Raw genomic sequence first — 21,437 nt, 5'->3', positions numbered from 1 at the left:
GAATGGGAATGATTTATTTTTTTAAACACATATTTAATCTGGGGGCCTTGCAAAAGCTTGTGATACAAGAGTAAAATGGGAGGCAAGCTACCACTTGTTTAATAGATTGTAATTATAATAATTAATGTGTTTCTTTACTTGGCATTACAATGTTTATTTTTAAGTACTTCTGTTGTGCCCAGAGAGAACATTTTAAGTTGATTAAAGCATTTGAAATTCTTGTTCCTGGAATCTCGAGAGCCTCTGAATGGCAACTAAGGAAAACAAATGGATCACCAACTAGCCTGGATTTTCTATCAGGGTCCACACCAGGAAATTTTGACGGTTCTGAAAATTCAAATCAGTTGAGAACTAGTAGCTTATGTCGGTCTTCATATGAATTGAGCTCTGAGGTGTGACATATTTATACCTGGTATGTATGTGTTAAGAAATAGTACCTTAGCTCTGTACTGAAGGGAAGTCTGGAAGATGGTTGTGAAAACCAGAGCAAGTTTAGTACGTCTGGATGTGCCTACCTGTAGACATTCTCTCCAAGCAGTCTTGCAGCTTATTCAGCTAACCCAATTTCAAAACTAAATAATCGTAATGGTTGATATGGGATGATAGGACTTACTCTTGCAAGCTATAGTCTATCTTAACAGGCTAAACAGAAACAACAGAGCAGATCCCGATGAAAGGAAGCATTTAGTTCTATGCGTTCTACACATCTTTGTCTATACTTCAAATTGACTTCCTCAGGAAAGTGCTGACGAGTCAAGTGTGTCTCAGAGGTGTCAGAGTTCCTGGAAGATGTCAATAACCTTGTTGGAAGATGCCGAGAACCTTGTTTGGTTTGGCATTTAATTCGATGTGTTATTATTTCGCAACTTCTGAATTTTACCACCCGCACAGACATAATCTTGTAGCAGTTCCTGCTCAGAGTGCACTTAACGTGTTCATATATGCAGAGATTTATAAAAGCACAACAGATCTTAATAAGAAAATGATTACTGTGTAATTAATTTCAGTAAAGATCCACTGATGTACAAACCTGTGGTTGACAGTCACTTGGGTACTTGGAGATTCTTTTTAAAAGAGCATTTGCTAATACTAAGCTGACTCACCACTTAGTACCTTCTGAGCTCAGAAGCGCTAGTCTTTTTTGTTTATATATTGTTTCCATTTTTGACTGACTTCCTTGAATTACTCTTACGTACAAAATTAACCAGAAATTATGCCAGCCGATGACTTTCTTAAGTTACAGAAGTACGTGATTTCCTGTTCCACTGCATACATACATATTTTAGAAAGGAAAAAAAGAATAGGAGGTGTTTATCTCCTTTTAAATATCATTTTAACTAGAACAGAATACTTTATTTCCTCTCATCTCCTTTTGTCTCCTCTTTTTGGTAAATGCTGTTTTTTTGCCTGCTATTGCTTGCAGAGAAGAGGGACCCAAGACTAAAACCTAGTATGACTTTCTCTGCAACTCAAAGTAGTTCTAGTCAGATTTAGATTTGAATGGGCAAAGGTTTTTGCTTTATAATTCTTCATGTTAGGTCACAAAGCAATGATGTCTGTGCCTTAGGTATTGGAGCCTTTGTTTTATTTCTTCTTTTTACTGCAGGATATTTCTTCTGGTGGGAGCTCCAAAAGCAAACACTACCCAGCACAACATCGTAGAAGGAGGCCAGGTGCTCAAATGTAACTGGAATTCAAACAGAAACTGCCAGCCGATTATATTTGACTCCACAGGTAACCATGAGGGGAGGTGGGGTGTCTCTAATCCTAGTGTGAGAGCAGCAGGGATGTGGGTTCATGTGGGGGTTCTTGATAGTTGATGTGAATGCAGCAGTTTTTGGACTGGCAACTAGTCAGAGCTTGTTTGTGGATTTTTTGTTTGTTTTTCTCTTTCCTCTCTTAAAATTCTGTTGTCCTTGGTATGTCCTGAAAGCCTGAGTGAGCATACATTATTCTTCTTTTGTTTTAACCTGTTTGTATTTCTCCTCTGTGCTTTCCAGCAATCTGAAAACATTTAGTAACCGAATTCAGAATAAACCCCAAGGGGATTGTTGCCTGTTAAGAACATGGCATGTGAGGAAAGGTACTTTTTAATATCAGCAAAGGTGGTATAGGCAGAAATACTCAGAAGTTTAATGGGAAACTGGGAGTATAAATTTCGAACTATAGGGAAAATTTCTTTTTTTATTTTTCCACTTGAGTGATTTAGCCTAGATATATGGAAGAAATTTTTCACAAGGGTGGTAGAACACTGGCACAGGTTGCCCAGGGAGGTGGTAGATGCCCCATCCCTCAAAACGTTCAAGGTCGGGTTGGATGGGGCTCTAAGCAACCTGATCTAGTTGAAGACGTCCCGACTTGTTGCATGGGGATTGGACTAAATGACCTTTAAAGGTCCCTTCCAACCCAGATTATTCTATGATTCGGTGTAGCTTCATAGTATTTGTGATGTTTATGATAGCAGCACTCAGGGTGCCTCAGGTCAGAGGCATTACTTACCCATTTCTGAAGTGTACTAAAGCCGAGCACCAACAATGCTGACATTAAACATCTCACGCAGTCTTCATGCTCTGGTACACATAGTGATTTCCACAAGCTATGGCAGGTCATATGAGAATGCGCTGCATTTGCTTTTCTGCGTGAGCCATTCGGCGTTGAATCCTGTTTTCCACAGCATGTTTCAGGCCAGCGGAAAAACCTTTCCATGTCATGGGAGTGGATTAGCAAGACCCATGTGGTAGGGCAGAGGAAACACCTGTGCTTTTAAGGTCTAGTTGGTTATAATTCATTCTTGCGTCTGCTGGTCTTTTGACTTGGCAGTCTAAAGGCTATTAGATTTATGCAGCCTTCATAAATCGTGTACAATACAGTGGAGAAGCTCTTCTTCCAATTCCATTATCAAGGTACAGCACAAAAACGTCGTTGGTGTTCAGATTTCTGAAATCTCCATGTATTTTTCTGAAAACTATTATGTTACCAGTTCTCCTAAAAAAAAGAAAAAAAGTACATAATGGTGCACACAAACCCCTAGTCATTATCAGTCCCATCACTTCAGTCTACAGGAACCTCTTTGCCAGATTACTTAAGATCTCAAGTAAGCTCAAAGTGTGACAGTTTGTCTGCATCAGTGCAAGACAGCAAAAACTGGTTTTAATTCCACGCCCCCTCCTCCTTTGGGCTTATTAACTAGAGTGCAAATGTGTTGGTTGTTTTAAAGAAAGGCTCTACATGTCCCTAAATAATAATCACCACTAATAAAATAGCCAAAAAATTTCTAGTAGGGAAAGATGAGCCACCTGGGTGGGTTCTAGATGCATTGTGTTTATCTGTTACACTGCGATTTGCAATAGCATGTGCCAGGCACAGTCAATAGATACAGAGGCTACGCTGCTTTGCTGTCCGTCTGTGCTTAAGATGTATGCTGCTGGGCAAGCAAACAGTGTTTTGCTTATCATTTGCCTTTAAGTAATGGGCATGTTGATGGCTTGAAATTTAACTGTAAAAGTAGCAGGTCATAATGGTTTAAGAGGATTTCTTTCAGGCGCATTTTAACTCGTTCCAGCTTTGTGGCAATGAGTTGGGAAATCGTGCATTTGTCAATTCTTCTCTGGGTGAAAAGGCGCATTGTATTTCAGCATAATAAAATAATAAATGCATTGAGACAAGATAAAACGGCTTTTTCTTTGCGCATAACACAATGGTTGATTCCGTACGTTACAACAATGTCTTACTGCCAACATGGTATAAAGCCTCACTCCTGCCTGCCTCTACCTCATAAGGTAGCGGGGTAGGAAAGACTTGTGGTTCACTTTGCAGGAAATAAGAAGCAGAAGATTTGACTGCTGATTTGCAGTGCTAACGTGAAGATGCTTTTTGTAGATGACTAAATGGAACCTTTGCAAGAATTCTGGTTCATCCATCACTACTTCAACATTTGTGTAATGTGACTTGTAATTCCAAAGGTACCGCTTAGCCCTGCAATACAAGGAGGACTTCCCCCGCCCCCCAAGATTTTTTTATCTGTTTTCTTCATAGAAGCAGCAGCACAGGTTCTGCATAATTAATTAGACGGGTTTATTCAGAGTTCTTTTCTGGTTGTGAGAAATCTGACCTGTGAAAATAATGACAACATTCGTACTTGTGGCTTTTCTGTCTTTACCTGTCAATGCCAAGCTCCATATGTGGAGCTGCAAAATTGTAATTACTAGAAAGCATGCCCCTATTCTTCCTCCTGTTTCCCTGTGCCAGACAGCTGGCAGATCCCAGGCCAGGCCGAGCCACTGCGCCTTGCATGCAGTGTCTGAGAGCAAGGAAGAGGACATGTTTCTGTGCTGTGAAGGTTAGCAAGGGGATGGAGGAAAGACGGAGTCTTGTTCTGACTGTGTGAGGTTGTGTTTGTATGCTTGTCTCATATGTATTTGTGAAACAATCATGAGAGTAGGGTTTTACACAGGTCCAGCACGCAAGGTGTTTTTGTTTCTCAATTATTATAATTTTTTTTTATCAAACACAGGTTTTTAGTTAAGTCTTCCTCCAGCTTCTTGGGTCCTTTTCTCTTCCCCATCTGTACAAAGGCCACACTGAGGTCAGCTGCCCAGCAGTGACTGCACAGAGTTGGGCTTTATTTTCTAACACTTGCTTTTGGCTTAAATATCATATTGGCACCGAATTGTGGTTGTTTACAAGAGTCAAATGCAAGCGCTATTATGTAGCCCAACAGAGAAGGTACTAGCTGCTTTATGTTAATCTCTGGAGGAGGAGTAGTGCAAGGCCTTACCTTATACCGATATTGCTTGTTACTTGCATTTACCCTCACCCCAGCTCCTCTGGAGGAAAGCACTAAGTCATTAAACTGATAGTAGTACTTGGTAGTACCAAACTTACTACTTTGTTCCTTCCTTCCTGGGCATGACAACTCGGCGCTCTCTGGATAGGAGCTAGGCAATAGGAGTCCATTAATAGAACTCGCGTAGCTCTCACGCTGAAAAAGTATGTATTTCTCTCCCTTTCATGCCCTCCCCACCAGCCTGTAACATAAAAAAACCTCTCAATAAAGGGTGTATTACAATTTTTAAACTGCTGACCAGAAAAAAAAAGTTCTTTCACTGTTCCTACACAGCATATTTTCTCATTTGAAACAGCAATATATTTGTGAAGGGGAAGGGGGAATCTCCCCTTGTCCTAGATCTCCCAGCACAATGGTTACACTCATGTAAAAATACCCTAGAGAATATTCTGTATATATGTCTTGTGTGTGTGTACTTCTGTGCATATTATACTAATTGTTTTTGACATTCTGGTATACATGGTGGCTTTGGAAGGCAAAATGTTTATATCGCACATTAACACTTCCCAAATGTAAAGATGCTTCGCTGTGGGGCTTCTGAGCATTTTAGCATTGACATCAGTTGGCTTTGATTTAACATAGTTATGACTATGTGAAAATTGCATAACAAACATGTGTGGTAGAAAATGCCCCCAAATTCAGGGGTGCAAATATCTGTGCTGCATGTGCTTGTGTGTACATGGCCAGAAAGTTAGAGTAAATTTTTTTAAAGGCTTTCAAGTGTCATTGGGCATACGTTTCAGGCTGGCTTTTACTCGTAGAAGCACATAAAGGTTAAAGTTAAAAAGGAACCAACCACCGGACCAAGCTTCCTCATACGCATGCTTTCGCTGATCCTGTTGCAAAACTGAAATATGAAGCAGTGCCTCTATCTGTTACGTTTTCAGGATAACCTGTTAAAGTATCTAGAAACACATCTGATGAAGAAGTGCTACGCAAGCACTGAATTTTTTTATTGCTTTATTCCTGTTCACCTTGTTAATTCGGTAGCTAAATGTGCTGTTGTCACAAAACTGAAGTTTCTGGTATTTGTATTCTTGTATATCTTCTTAGTACAATTGCCACAACATTACCACAATTTCAATTGAATTGTTATGTAAAATACTTGGGATTTTTTCCCCTTTGTCTCAGTTAACTTTCAGAGTTTCAGAGAATATGTAGCAGGCTGTATTTTTTCAAGACAAGCACCAGGGGGAAATTTACATTCTCAAGACATTGTATTCTTCACATTTGTCGTAAGCATAAACAATATTAGTAAATCCTTTCCTTTGCAAGATGTTTTGCATTTCACATTTAAATTACGAAAACCTGTAAGTTATAGGTCAAGGTGGATAATTATTTGTCTTCATTCTTACCCGTTCTCCATGCCAGATGATTTTTTTAATTTTTAATCCGTAGCAATAGGGCAATGTTCTGAATCTTTTAAAGAAGAAAGAATCTGGGAAAGCAAATGGTGGAAAAACGGCTCTTACAGCTTGGTGAGCCCTAGTACCACTCTTCCTACAAGACTGGCTGGAGAGGTGGTTCCTCTCTTGGAAAGCTTTACAGTTGGTTTCATCTGCCAGCTGCTTAGCAGCTTTTTCCAGGAAAAACATATTTCTTGTGGGTAAACCGTAAAAGGAATGCACTTAATATTGCAGGCCCTTTCCTGTTTCTGATCAGTTTTGAGACAAAGGTCTAAACCCCTTTGTTTTAAAGACACATCTATTCTCCCTTCCCTTTTCTCCTTCCACAGCCTTCCTCAACAAGCACAGCAAAGCTTTCATAGATAGTACCAAATATTACTGAAAGTATTTCCATGATCTTGCTCAGAAAAAAATTCTTGAAAAGTTAAAGGTTTTTCTGCGAGTGATACTTATTTTGTATAGCAGTCCATTTTTTGTGTATAAAATTAAACATGTTTTTTAGTGCAAGAGGAGGGTCAAAACCTCACTGAGCCAGACGACAAAACCAGTGAGCAGAGGGGTTGGTCAAGTGTGCTTTTTAGGAAAGCCAGCAAGTCATCTTTGTGTTTTTATTTCTGTATTTTACAGTTTGATGTGCATGCAATATCAGAGTGGATACACTTAGCTAATAGTCTGACATCTACATAAATAGCTCCATTATTTGGCCATGGAATTTTAGAGAGCAGGATGACTCTGAATTTTCTTTCTGACAGACAAAAAATTCTTGAGAGACCCATGTAACCAGTTGGAGTTAATCAGACTGTGCACATGTCAGCAATATGTAGCAAATTAATGTAAACTAAATGAGTTTCCTATGTGCTTGTTTCCCAAAAGGAAACAATCTTCATAATTATTCATATTATTTTACTTTTAATCTTTGGGGCCCTAGCTTTTCATGAGTTGAGAATAGTGGGAAGTGGGTTGGTAGAGATAGCATTTCTTCATGTTCCCATGGCTCTTCATAAAAATGTAACAAAATGCGTTTGTGATGATAAAGTTCCTCTTGCAAAAAACTGCCAGTTTTTTTAATAAATCTTTAATTGAGAAACGTACCTGCTCCAATACAGGATGCTTGAAAAGTGCAGTACTAAGACTGTTTAGAATAGTCTTAGTATTTCTTCTGCATTTAGAATAATCTGATGAAATGCAGACAGTTCTATGAACTGTTACAAAGGAAAATATGCTCATAAACCAACTTTGAACTTCTATGTTAATGAATTGCAGATTTCTTAAGCAGATTTTGTTTTTAGCGCAGAAAGATCTGCTAGCTCAGACAATGTATTGTTTTGCTCTGCTGAGACACATAGTATAACAGATTGATGCACTGATAAATTGCCATTCTTTCTTTTTAGTAAAAGCTTTCCCTACTGCTTTCACTCTCTATAGCAGATCTCAAAATTCAAGATTGGGGAAAATTACAGAAGCTGTTGAATACTAAAAACTAAGAGCATCTCAAATGGTTTCAGCTCTGTGCTGTGTTTTTATTGCTTTGGAAAAAGAATTCAGTGTAGCCTCTGGGCTGCATAAAGTTTTATCACTTTGACAGTTGTACTGTCCCTCTTCTCCCTCCCTTCCCATGTGTTTTGATGCACCAGAGTAATTTTAGAGAAATGATTTGTTCTTAAATGTATTTAGACTAAATTCTTTTAAGGCTGGTTATTTTGATCTGTGCTAGAAGAGGAGAAAAGCTTTTGAAAAGGAAAATACTTATAAAAAAAATCCTCTCCTGATTCCTCCTTATGTTTCCACGTTGGCGCTCCCCCCCCCCCCCCCCCCCATCCCCAAGTGGGTGATTCTAGACAATAGGAGTCTTTGTTTGGAAGCCTAAACCACCAGTTTGGCATGCCTGTGTCTATCTGTGACCTATTTAGTTTGAAGTGGGTATTTTAACTGCCTTGTGCAGCTTCGTGCTGTAGCATTGCACAGCGTAAGATCTGCTCATGTTGGGAAGTTATGACTGGAGTGGGTGTTGTGAGCTGATATTTGCCTTTTGGAGATTTTGATGATTTGTGCAAATGAGTCTGTTGTTCATAACTCCATTCTTCCCACTTCTGGAATAAGGAGATGGATTAGGAAGTGTGGGATAGGTCGGTCTTTTGTGAAAACAGCGTGCTTTAACGAAGTACTGTTTTATTATTAGCTGATTGTTTTATTGCTACTAGGGTGCAACCTGTGTGGGCATTTCAATCTCAAAGGCTATCAGTTTAGTCAACAATAAAGCAATAAATCTTGTGAAGACCATTCATTCATTTGTAGTAAAATGGATTGATTTTTATCTCGCTAAATCTGTCATTACCTCAGTCCCATTGAAGTTTGGTTGTTACCGTGTGTGCTGGTATAACTGAAGTCTGCATTGGGCTCTGGGTGCTGCTCTGAATACAAAAGAGGGCAGCAGAATGTATAAAACCTCCTCCGCATGTTGTTATAGCTTACAGTGGAAAAATGCTCATGCTTTTGTGATTAGGTAGGCTCCTGCGTGAATACTGCTGGCTCTGTGTGTAGCTGGATCTCAACTGTATGACTAGTTGGGGGAAAAAAAAAAGTGTCTAACTTATATTAGGCAAAGGGAAAAGATGCTTTTGTTCCAGCACCGCCCAGGGAAAGAAGCAGGATTCATACCTCAGAAGAGGGAAGGGGAATAGTGGGAAGCTCTGTATTCCTGTCTCCCTGAGTCATCAACAAAACACTGTGGCTAAACCAAGGCTGCTAAACCATCAGCTGCCTCACACCTTGGGGAGTTTCAAGTGAAGATAAACTTGTACTCACTTGCTCGTGCCTCATTAACTATGGTTGAAATCGCTGAGATTTTGGATGGAAGACAGCTAGCTTTATACCACATAAAGTTCTCATATTATGAAAACAGTGCTCTTCTACATTTTATAAGTTCGTCTGTCTTTTGGCTAGCTGCATAAAGTTTCCCTTTATCTAGAAGGGGCAACATCATTTACTTTGAACTGGCACAGCTACCAAGAGGTTTATTTTAATGGAAATTCTGTGAATTGGGTGACTGTTTAAGTTTTACAACTTCTTAAGTATTCATAGCATGATGACACTGAACCAGTCTTTGTCAGTTCACTGCCTCTTGACTCATGATTATCTCAGTTAAGTCTGGCACTCAAGATCAGGGGCAGATGTTTTAGGTTCGTTTTCTCATTACCATGTGAACTGGTGGGCTGCAAGTTACAGCTCGATCCACTTACTCAACTGCAGTCATTTTGTAGTAACACCATTGTTTCTGTAACTGATAACATTTACGTTGGAAAAAGAAACCACCAATTATCCAAAGCTGGTAGTCAACAGAAATCCATCACAAAGAAAGAACTTCTGATCTTTTTATTATATTTGGAAGATGGCTTAGACTCTTCTTTTTTTTTTTCTTGTTTCTGCAACTTCTACTCAGCATCTCTCCACATTAGTTTCCAATTTATAAATTTAAATCCGATGTAACACAGTAAAGTGACAATGTTCCACTGGTCTTGCAGCAACAATGCACCTATGTAATGGATTTTTTTAAAGCAATTCTGCTCCTGCCGTGACAACCCTATTACCCCACATGGAAAGTACTTTGTGAGATTTGTCATGTCAGTCCTTTTTCCCCCCTAATGAAAGAGTTACGTAAAATCATCACATGATGTCTACTACAATAGGAAGGAGCAAAGGAAAAACCATCACATAGGCTGCGTTTACAGATAGAAAATAATTTGACCCTATGGTTAAATGACATAATCCTGGAATTAATGACCCGTCAGGTAGGCGTCCCCGTAGCGACTCCATTTTAGTTTGATAAATAGCGTTGTGTAACAACTCATAACATTTTCTTGAATAGATCTCATGGAACATAATTTGTATTGCCTAGATGTATTTGTTTGAATGCCTGTTTAAAATGTACATCATTGGTTTAAAGACATTTCTAAGGTATTCTTGAGACTCTCTAAAACAGTTTAGAAATACCAGAAAACCAGCAGTGGCCATAAGAACCGCTATAGTAGTAAGTCTGACTATATTACATCAAAATGTTGGTCTAGATTTATAAATCCCAGTATGTTTAAATCACAGAGTCATTAAGGTTGGAAAAGACCTTTAAGATCATCAAGCACAACCATCAACCCAACACTGCCATGCCCACCAAACCAAGTCCTGAAGTGCCACGTCTACACGTTTTTTGAACGCTTCCAGTGGTAGTGACTCCACCACCTCCCTGGGCAGCCTGGTCCAATGTTTGACCACTCTCTCAGGAAAGAAATTTTTCCTAATATCCAGTCTAAACCTCCCCTGCCGCAACTTGAGGCCATTTGCTCTTGTCCTATTGCTGGTTACTTGGGAGACGAGACCAACACCCACCTCCCCACAACCCCCTTTCAGGTAGTTCGAGAGAGCGGTAACGTCTCCCCTCAACCTCCTCTTCTCCAGACTGAAGAACCCCAGTTCCCTCAGCCGCTCATCATCAGACTTGTGCTCCAGCCCCCTCGGCAGCTTCGCTGCCCTTCTCTTGAGTTGCTCCAGCACCTCAATGTAGTGCTTCTTGTAGTGAGAGGCCCACAACTGAACACAGTATTTGAGGTGCGGCCTCACCAGTGCCGAGTACAGGGGCACGATCACTTCCCTGCTCCTGCTGGCCACACTATTTCTGATACAGGGCAGGATGCTGTTGGCCGCCTTGGCCACCTGGGCGCACTGCCGGCTTGTGTTCATATTCATTCTGCCTGAGTTACAGTTTGCTGCTTGTAATGTAGGTACTGTGTTTAAAGGGTACAGAGGAAGGTACCTTTTTTTTTTCTTTTTTTTTCTTGTTAATAACTACCACTGAAACGTTATGCCATGATAAAATAATAATAATGTCAGGCTCTTTATACTAAAACACAGAAATGCTGAAGTCAGTCCTATATCTTCCCATCACAAATCTACTTCACAGTATAGCTAAACACCTTATTTAACTCTAATTTGCTTCAGTGAGTGCTCACGTTTGAGTGTTCTTTACGTCTGTTTTCCCCAGTCAGGAACAGAAACCCATATGGTTTGTTGTTTAAAACAAGGGGATTTTTGATGACAGGGTGTTTTCCAGATTTCCTCATAAAATGAGTTTCTGTTCTGGACCTGTGGGAAAGGCTCCTAATCTATTTACACAGTTTTTTCCTGGGGAGAATTTTGAGTGACTGTGCGTAAATAAAGGTTACTTTTGCTCTTCAATGGAGATGTAACATCAGATTTGGGCTGTATGTAACGTTTGCAATTTTTTATCTGACAAGTCCATTTCCAATGTACATATTTTGTACTTGATCTAGTTTTTGTGCCTTAATGCACTTTCTTCTGTTACAGCTGGTCTCAAGCTGAACAGCAACCCCTTCTTCCCCAGGACCCCCCACTTAGTTTTAGAGAACCTAAAGAAGCTTTGAATAGAGGATAAATTCAGTCTAAGGTGGCATAACCTCATAACAGGTGTTGTTTTATGTTATGTGCATCTGCACTGACGTTAGAGAACTTGACTAAGATGTTTGTAAAATATTTTTGCAATAGTAGTGACTACAAATAAATGAAATTTATTTAACCAAATTGCCTAACAGCGCATTTTACTATGTTGTTGGGGCATTTTTTAAACAGAAGAATTCCTAATTTGTTTTTTAGGCCTTCAGAAATTATGATGCTAGCTTCTGAAGTCATGACATTTGGAACATAATAAACTTGGGGTCGTGTTCATTTGCTTTCTGATTTGGAGATTTTATTTTTTTATATGCCAGCTTCTGACTATATTTCCAAGCCTAGATGTCTGCCTATTAAAATAAAATTGAAGAGTGGTTTCTAATATTATGTTCAATTTAGAGCTGAATTGGGTCTTTTTCAGTACTGTAGAAAAAATGATGTTGTCCCCTAAAGACTGAGGGAGAGAGGAGTTTTTTGTAGCTGCTGTCCCGGACATGCATTCTTCCTTGGGAGAGGGCAGCGCCTGCAGCTCAAGAACGCCCAGGGAAGAGGCAGAGAGGGGCTGTTTTGGCAGCATGTGCTGGTTAAACTACTGGTTCGCCTCTTCTCCAGGGCAGCCAACATAGGCTGTGGGTAGATGGCACCATCAACTAGTGATCTGACTTTTTTTTTTTTTTTTTTTTACTGCTTTATGCTGTCTCCCCTGATGTATTCAGCTGTAACTTGAGGGAACTAATTTCCTTGACATCTGTGATAAAATCAGATTACTGATAATGCTGAATGGCTGCTTACCTGCTATTGCAACAAGACCATTCCTTATACTTGCTGCTTATTGTTTTAAACTTAAATGGGAAGTTTACATCTTAGATGCCTTTGTAGTACCTAGCACAATAGGATTTCGTGTTACACTATAAAATTGCTATACTACCTTTCATTTCAGTCATAGATGTATAGCGTTGTGTAAGTATCCAACAGTAGAGGAAGGTGTAAAATGCCATGCCGTACCTATTCCCAAGTTGCCTATCATTTCAAGCCTTGTTTGACAAGTAAAGCTGAGAGGTGTCTTTGAATTTGAGAGTAGCTGGACAAATAGAGGGTAGAAGCCAAATCTCTCTTTGTAGGCTGTGTAACCTTGGGTGTGCTCACAAGCAGAATGACCCAGTTTGAAGTCTCTGATGCTGCCAAAAAAGATAAAGCTCCCAGCCATGTGTTCCTGTCTTCTGCCCAGTGGGTTAGCACTACTTCCCTCCCCATGCAGTCAGCTGGGTTGGTCCCTGATCCAGTTGGATTTTTTTGTTAGTAGGGTTCATTCTTAGGTGGTTCATGCTGTGAGTATGTGACCACAAGGTAGTAGTGCCAAGACAGAGGCTGGCAGCAGGAACGCATGGACAGGAGCAAATGGGAACTGCTACCCCTTTTGGTGGCAGCTTCATCTGAAATGAACCCAGTCATGCAAGTGCATCCTTTGAGAAGAACTGTCCTTGGGTGGATTTTCATTAATTGAAGTCAAGGAAGGGAAAAGAGGATGGTAAAACAGGGGTTTTAGAAGTGTGCTGAAGACAATTCACGATTTGGAGAACATCTGGATCTGATTTTGGTTTTCTGTACTATGAGAAGGTGATATACAGGTTTCCAAACCACATTTCTGTCTGCGCAAGAGTGACAGTATAAATGTTCAAGGGTACATAAATCTGTGCAGATGTGCTAATTGTCAGGCCCTTCGTGTCTTCAGCAACTGCTCAGTAAGAGAGTGGAGGAGGGGGTGACAGAAGGAAATGTTTGGGTTTTTTTAATTGCCTTTGAAATTAGGAAAACCAGAGTAGTTCTCTGTGATGTTAGGTGCTGGGCATTGATTTCTACATAGTTCTGGTCTAAGAGCAAAAGTAGTTCAGATGCTTGCTTGTTTTGGCAGACTGCAGGTGAGAATCACTTTTGTTGTCCTTTTCATGGGATTTTCCGAATGGAAGTAACTCCGTCTCTTGTGTCAAAACAGTCTTCACAAGGTCTAAGACAAGCGAGGAAGTTTTGATTCAAGTGGTCACAGGTCTCTTGATTCACAGCAGGGTGGGGCCCGGGGATTCCCCCGGCAGTCTAGAAGTGATGTATGGCTGTTGACGTCATTGACTCCTTTAGCTTTAGGCACTGTAAACCAGCGATTTAGGTGACTTCTTTTAAAGATATGTTTTCCAGAGTGCTATATCCATTTTCTGGTTAGGCTGGCCGAATTTCTGTTGTTGTTCCGATGAAAGTACATAAACAGTAAATTATTTAAAGACTTTTAACATTGGCACTTCCAGAAATACCGCTCATTAAGTTGGTTCTACCAGCCTTCATCACTGAAAAGTTACCACAGACACACCAGTGCAAATTATCCCTTCTTTAACTTAACTCTTCTCTATGGCAAACTCTCTAACATTTTTGTTACTGAATACCCTTTCACTTTACTCGTAGCTTGTACGCATACTAGTTGCCATGCTTTGTACGCTGCGGTGACATTCAGAATAGAGATGTTAACTCTTGGTAGAATATTAGAAAAATTTCTGCCCTGATTCTAGCCAAAGGCAAAACTCACATAATTTAATCAGGGCGATGTTTCTTCTGGGAACATTAGTCCTAACTTGGCTTTGGCACTGATTCCTGAGCAGTGCTGTAATCTTATTTGAAAGTCAAATATCTCAAGTATGAGGTATTTACTGTGTCGCTGTCAAAGACGCTATGAACTTTGCGCTCTTGCAAGAAATCAGTACTGTACAAATGTTTTGTATCTAAAAATAGCTGTATATGGCCCTAGACGTAAAAATGAATAATAAATCCCTTTTAAAGCCTCTATTTCCATGAAAGGGTGATATTCTCCAACATTACTGTTTTCTGCTTTTCTCTGTATGCATCAAAACCAATGACTTAGCTTTTTTATTATTCTTACTGTACAGTTTCCTGTGAAATTACACTTCTTTTTCATTGTCTTTGTAGGCAACAGAGATTTTGCTCCTGATGATCCACTGGAATTTAAGTCTCATCAGTGGTTTGGAGCCTCTGTGAGATCCAGAAATGATAAAATTCTGGTAGGTTTTTGATGCCTTTCAAATGCCTCAGTACTAGGTTACTCTAGTGGAAAAAATGTGAAAAGGTAACTCAGAATTTAAACAAAATCCCACTAATCGATATAGCTTGTCTTTTCGAGAACTTATTGGATAGCCTTTTTAACTTTATAAACAAAGGTGGCAGCATTTTTGTCTGGTTTTGAGGAAAGTAGTAGGGTTAGTTTTCCTGAAGTTAGAATGTGTTACAATTTTTTTATGAACTCTACAACTTGTTGATTTAAGAAATTATTTTTTCTAAAATTCTTGTGATAAATCAGCTATTTCTAAATATACAAACTGGTGATACTTCTGCCCCAGTGCTGATAGTATAAATCTTCTCTTAATGACATATGGTACGACCACCAAAATTTTTTTGGGTTACTATTCTGTAGAAAATTGTAATTGTATTATTCTATACGCCCAGCATTTTGAAAAGGAGTTTGTTCTCTCACTGCCATGTGTTCTTCCTTAGGCCTGCGCGCCATTGTACCACTGGAGGACTGAAACAAAACAAGAGAGAGAGCCTGTAGGAACTTGTTACCTGCTTGCTGGATCTAAATCTGTGGAATATGCACCCTGCAGGTCAAGTAAGTGTAGAGCACTTCGTTGCTTTTCTGTTTCGAATTTCTTTTGTGTTATATTTTTGTGTACATTTGAAGCAGGATGTTTTACAGGTATTTCCCCCTTCCATGTATCGCCTCATAGCAATTAGAAAAAAACCAAGCTAGATCCGGACATTGGAATTCTCCTCCAGTTGTTGTTCATGATGCTGACCTTGCTTTCTCTGCTGTAGGCCAGAGGAAGATCTTGGATCCAGGTATCATTGGAATCCAAGACTTCAATTTTTGAAAGGACCACTTCTGTAATAATCACTCGAGCAAAATTAAGTAGCAAAGACCAGCTCTAGAATTTTTTGAAGCTTAATTATTGTTATTCAAGTAACTTAAAGAGAAGGCTCATTTTAGAAGGCAAGGTTTTGCAGAAGTAGGTTCTGATATCCATGTATGCACACATACGTAGTGATGCATTGTTTTAATTATATTCACTGTTGAACATTTTGAGTCTTATTTTCCAAACGCTTTGCATCCATATCATGTAGTTGAGCTGGTAGACTATTCAGATGCTTATAACTTTTTTTTAAAATACAGAAGTCTAAAAGTTGATGTTTAAGCTAGGATTTTTTTTTTGTTTGCTGAAAAACATTGGTGAACAGCAGGAATGAAATGCAGCGTGGTCCAACATAAGAAGTTAAATAAGCATGTATTAAAGTAAAACATGTTAGTTAAGTAGTCACACTTCTAGGTAAGGGTGTCTCAAAATTTCTACTCTGGAGCTGTATAATCGTAAGACTAACTCAGCCATAACAGTTCTTGCTGGTATGGGATCTCAGTATGTACAGATTTTTTCAGCCAGGTATGCTTTTTTTTGTTTGTTTGTTTTAAACCAATACTTGAAACAACTTACGGTTATGTACCTCTCAGATTTTTATTCCATACCAAAAGAAAAACTTATTCCCTATTTTCCAGATACTTTATTTCCCAAATAAAAATTGCAAATATTTTTACCCAAAACTTCTGAAGATTAAATACAAAGGAATATGGAGTTGCTGTTTACTTTGACTGTGTTAAGCTAAAACATATGTTCATGTCATACGTATGTTATGCCAGCCCTAAAGTTGTTACAGCATTTGGTTGTGAGGATGAAGAGAAAATACTGATTTAGGAGAAAAAAATTCCAAGGCTCAAGTTCAGGAGTGAAAGGTTACTTAGGAAGATCCATTGGAAAGCATCCACAGAATCATCTGGTCTAGTACTGATAATATTTATTTTATTTATCTTGCTCTCTCTTTTCTGTTCGTTCTTTTTTTGTAGCCACTATTGATGCAGATGGACAGGGATTTTGTCAAGGTGGATTTAGTATTGACTTTACAAAGGTATGTGATTCTTCCTCAATTCCTACGAGTCAGCAGACAGTTGCAAGTTAACAACAACCCTGGTACGGATCACGTACGAGCACAGCTCTTACGAAACTAAATGTAAACTACCATTCCTGGGGCGGGGGAACCACAACCAAACACATCCTTGTAAATAAACAAAAATAACTTCAAACCACTTAGGTATTATAAAACTGTTTCTCTCTACATCTTCACAGCAGCACACTTTCAACTTGTAGGAATCATGTCCTAAACAAATAATCTGCTTTTCCAGCTTCATGCCATAAAACTCTGCTGCAGCTAGTCCTCACGTGAAATAAACTATAGGAGTCAGGTTTTTTGAGACACTTATTTTGAAAGGATTGGTACATAGCTAGTGCTACTTCTTGAGGAAGAATAACTTACTGCAAAAGGGAACTGGTAAACAATGTTCTTGTGAATTACATTTTATTTTTCTCATCAGCTAGCAGAAGCAGACTTTTTCTTTTTTTGCCATCTGTCTTCTGTTTCTTCTGCTTTTATGTTCTCCCTGTGTTTTATAGTTCGTCTTTTTTAAATTCACAGTTATGTTTTAAATCCAAGCACAATAAAACTGTGCACAAATCTGAGAACTAGCTATAGGGTTTTTTTATGTTGTACAGTTAAATTGTTTAGCATAGGCTGGACATGATAAGACCACACAAGTCCTTTTTGTGATGTGTCAATTTTTTGGGTTCTTCATATCTTATGATGGAGTCATATCCCTTCAGTCTTTATCCGAGGACGCTCTTGTTTTTCCTCCAGAGGAAACATGCAAAGTGCAGTATAGGACTGTAAGTGTTTCAGTTATTTTGCATGCACCCCTCGGGCTTACTGTGCAGACTCTAGCCCCAGTTAAAACCAACCTTGGGCTCTAATCCAAAACCCTAGCTGGGTGGGCAAGGCTTTGGGTATAAGGTATCTCCAGATCTCTGCCCTGGATTTTTCAGTGGTGAATATAGGAGTTTTAAGATTAACACCAGAATAAGAGGCTTAATTATGCAGCAAAGCCTATGGCCCAATTCAGTACTTCTGGAGCAAATTCCCAGCACTGGGATAGCTAATGTGGTTAAAGTTTCATAAAATAGTTAGGGGATTGCAGTTGTACCAAGGAATACGAAGTGGGGAAATTGCATCACAGATTTTCTGAATTAAAGGTTTCTAAAGATAAGTTACAGAAAGTGCCGGGGGCAGAAAATGAAACTAGTTTTGTGTACTGACCTAAAAACATGTTATGATTGCCTTGTAGCAGTTGTAAAGTTTTCTCCTAAGTGTATTTCTGTTGTCTTAGATTTATGTGGATAGAACAGTCTCTTACAATAAAAGCAGAATTCTGCCAGGAATTTTAAATGGGTGAAATAGCTAAGCAAGCCACTGAAGGCATACTGTTTGTTATTTTAGCATTTTATGAGATGCATTTTTAATTAATCATTTCTGAAAAGAAATAAAATGTATTGGGGTAAGTGAAGCTACGGTGATATACATAAATGAGATTACTTCCTGTAAACATAGGACACGTTCTCCTGTCTTTAGATATGCTTAATGAGTGCTTTTTCCTCCCTCCCCCTCTCCCCCCTGCAAAGGGAGACAGAGTGCTCCTTGGAGGACCTGGAAGTTTCTACTGGCAAGGTGAGATATATCATTTAAGTCACAGAGAAGTTGACCTGTTTGATTTCGCTCTTTATTCTCTGGAGTCATTTGTATCCACACTCCTCCAACCACTGTCAAAGTCTTCATCAGTAAGAAAACTAACAGAAATAATTTTTCTTCATCCTTCAAAATATTTCCTGAATAATCAAGGCAACCACAGATTAAAGCCAAAGTGATTAACTGTATAGATGTATCTTTTGTCTTTTAAATAAGTCTATGGTAATTTTAAAGGCGTTTTCCCAGGAATGTGGAATTTGTTTCCGCCAGCAGGATACGTTTGCTCTAGGCTATCTTGCTTGTTGTTTCAAAATCTACGTGTTTTGTGATTTCTGACACACATACGAAGCATGTATTTTCAATGAGACATGTACCCTGCAAAGAGAACTATCATTATTTTCCTTTGACGGCAAAGATGTATTGCATTTGTTTATATTGATCTGTTTGTGCCATGGTGCACGTTCTACCTCTAGCTGCACTGTTTACATGAAAAGTTACCTCTATATTTGCTAATGTGGGCTTCGGTCAGTATTTATTTGCAGGATCATTCAGCGTTTAGCTATAGCTCTCTGTTCAAAAGATGGTGCTGCTACAATCAAGACATAGCTGTCAGACTCGCTTGCCTGTCTTTTAATGTAAATACCAATGTTGAAAGATTTTCTGTATCACGCCAGCCTACACGTAGGTGCGGCAGCACAGGCGGCTTGTTTCCAGTCCTATGTTTTAAACTCTGAACAAAATGAAATGATGGAAACTAAACTGCAGATACAGTATAATGTAGATTATGTTTGTGTATTAATTTTATTTCTTTTTGGCAAAAGTGACAGCTCATCTACCGAAACAACCTTATTTTTTTCTACTACTACCAAAAAAAAAATCTCAACTCTGAATAGAAGTCAATAGTATACTTCTAAAAACTAGATTTTTCACCTCAAATTTTTATTCCACATCCTGAGATGCTGGAGGAGGAGTAGTTTTCCCTATACTTCATACATGTATGAATACGTATGTGAAGTGCTCTTCTGAAAAAGTTTTTTTTTGTGATTCAAGAGTTAATTTAAACTCAAAGAAAAGAATGTAATGAAGTCACCACCTAGTGGCTAGCAAAGTGAAAACAGAGACTGCAGTAATATACTGTCCTCATCTTACTAGCTTCTTGTCTGCCGTAATAAGCTCTCCTGTCATGGTATGTACGCGTGATTCAGTTCTGCAATACCATACGCATGTGCTAGCTGTTACCTAACTGAGCAGTCCCATTTAAGTCCTGGCTTACTTACATGTAGGAGTGGCTTCTATTTTCAGTGACAACTGTTTGTGTGCTTTTGATTAAATGTGTGCATAAATCTGTGCTGAAGTAGGATCCAAATTTTCACTTATATCCTATCTAGTGCTGCTGCTATTGGCTATTTTCTGGTCAGTATTGTGGAACAGTTGTTGTTTGAGAAGCAAGCATTCTGTAAATGACTCCTGTTGCTTATTGAATGTGTGCACGCACATTTTTCTGTGATTTTAAGCTGTTTTCTTTCTTTTTAGGCCAACTTATTTCTGATCGAGTGACAGAAATTGTGGCTAAATATGACTCCAAAGTCTACAGTACAAAGTATGATGACCAGTTAGCAACCAGACCTGCCAGTGCTGCTTTTGATGACAGCTACTTGGGTGCGTAGTTTGAAAAGGAAGGAAACCTAGCTGTACTTGAAAAACTCCCTTGTGCTGTTCATACCACACTACTATTAGTTCAGCATTTGACAGATAACTACAGAGCTATGTACTTGAAAATGCAGTAATTTCTGTATGGTGGAGGCTTAGCTATTTTGCCATAGGCTTGATTCAGAAAGCACTCGATGACAAAATAAATGGAAATATTTCCATGAATTTTTGTGCTCTGTGTTTCAGGCCTAATATGGGAATGGCCGAGGTACGATTTTTACATGAGATGTTAGTCACGTAACTGTTTTTTTAGAAAAGCATCTGTTTCTACATAATCTACCAAAACAAAACAGAAATGTGAAGGAATCATGTTTGGGAAGAAAACTAATGAAGAGAGTCCCTTAGAGGAGGGTGAAATCATGATTTGGCTTCATATATGTCTAACTGGGTTCAGAAAAAAGCAAGGGTAGACCAGGACAATTCCCAAGATGGTAGCTGTAAAATTTTCATCTTCTGATCTCAAATTCATGGATGCTGATGAATCACAGTCTACTCATGTAGTTGTTCATAGTCTAAGCTGCTTAGAGGCAATATTTATTTCATTGCATTTTAAGACAAAGTGACAGGACTGTGCATAGAGACTTACGATGAGGCAAATTTTATATTTGCACCTCAAATATTGTGTTCAGTTTTGGGCCTCTCACTACAAGAAGCACTACATTGAGGTGCTGCAGCATGTACAAAGAAGGGTGATGAAGCTGGTGAAGGGTCTGGAGCACAAGTCTTACGAGGAGTGGCTGAGGGAACCGGGCTTGTTTAGTCTGCAGAAGAGGAGGCTGAGGGGAGACCTTATCACTCTCTACAACTACCTGAAAGGGGGTTGTGGTGAGGTGGGTGTTGGTCTCTTCTCCCAAGTAACTAGCAATAGGACGAGAGGAAATGGCCTCAAGTTGCGCCAGGGGAGGTTTAGACTAGATATTAGGAAAAATTTCTGTACTGGGAGAGTGGTCAAGCATTGGAACAGGCTGCCCAGGGAGGTGGTGGAGTCGCCATCGCTGGAAGTGTTCAAAAAACGTGTAGACGTTGCACTTCAGGACGTGGTTTGGTGGGCATGGTGGTGTTGGGTTGATGGTTGGACTCGATGATCTTAAAGGTCTTTTCCAACCTTAATAATTCTGTGATTCTGTGTGATTCTGAGTGTAAAAAGAGATGAAAGATTTAATAAGATTTTTTAAGTGATTTAATAATTTTGTCTGTTGATCAGGTTATTCGGTGGCTGTTGGAGACTTCAATGGTGATGGTATAGAAGGTAAGACCCTTGATTCAGTAAAAAAAAAAAAAAAGATGTTAATATGCTGGGCAGGTCTTTCAAATAAATGGTATAGAACAAACAATGCAGT

At 39.1% G+C, this 21,437-nt stretch overlaps 1 protein-coding gene across 1 annotated transcript in view; it reads left to right on the top strand.

The window, feature by feature from the left end:
• ITGAV (integrin subunit alpha V) overlaps positions 1-21,437 on the top strand; it is a gene marked incomplete at its 3' end in the record, with an annotated part of 47,661 nt that overhangs the window by 3,274 nt on the left and 22,950 nt on the right. Inside the window, exons 2-8 of the mRNA XM_082001212.1 lie at positions 1,607-1,734; positions 14,680-14,771; positions 15,262-15,376; positions 16,661-16,722; positions 18,324-18,369; positions 19,921-20,046; positions 21,302-21,346. Of these exons, the coding sequence (XP_081857338.1) occupies positions 1,607-1,734; positions 14,680-14,771; positions 15,262-15,376; positions 16,661-16,722; positions 18,324-18,369; positions 19,921-20,046; positions 21,302-21,346 (614 nt within the window). The remainder of the gene's footprint in view (positions 1-1,606; positions 1,735-14,679; positions 14,772-15,261; positions 15,377-16,660; positions 16,723-18,323; positions 18,370-19,920; positions 20,047-21,301; positions 21,347-21,437) is intronic.

This window comes from Phaethon aethereus, assembly GCF_964289735.1.
Source record: "Phaethon aethereus genome assembly, chromosome: 6".
Lineage (NCBI taxonomy): Eukaryota > Metazoa > Chordata > Aves > Phaethontiformes > Phaethontidae > Phaethon > Phaethon aethereus.
This window is presented reverse-complemented; position numbering and strand designations above follow the sequence as displayed.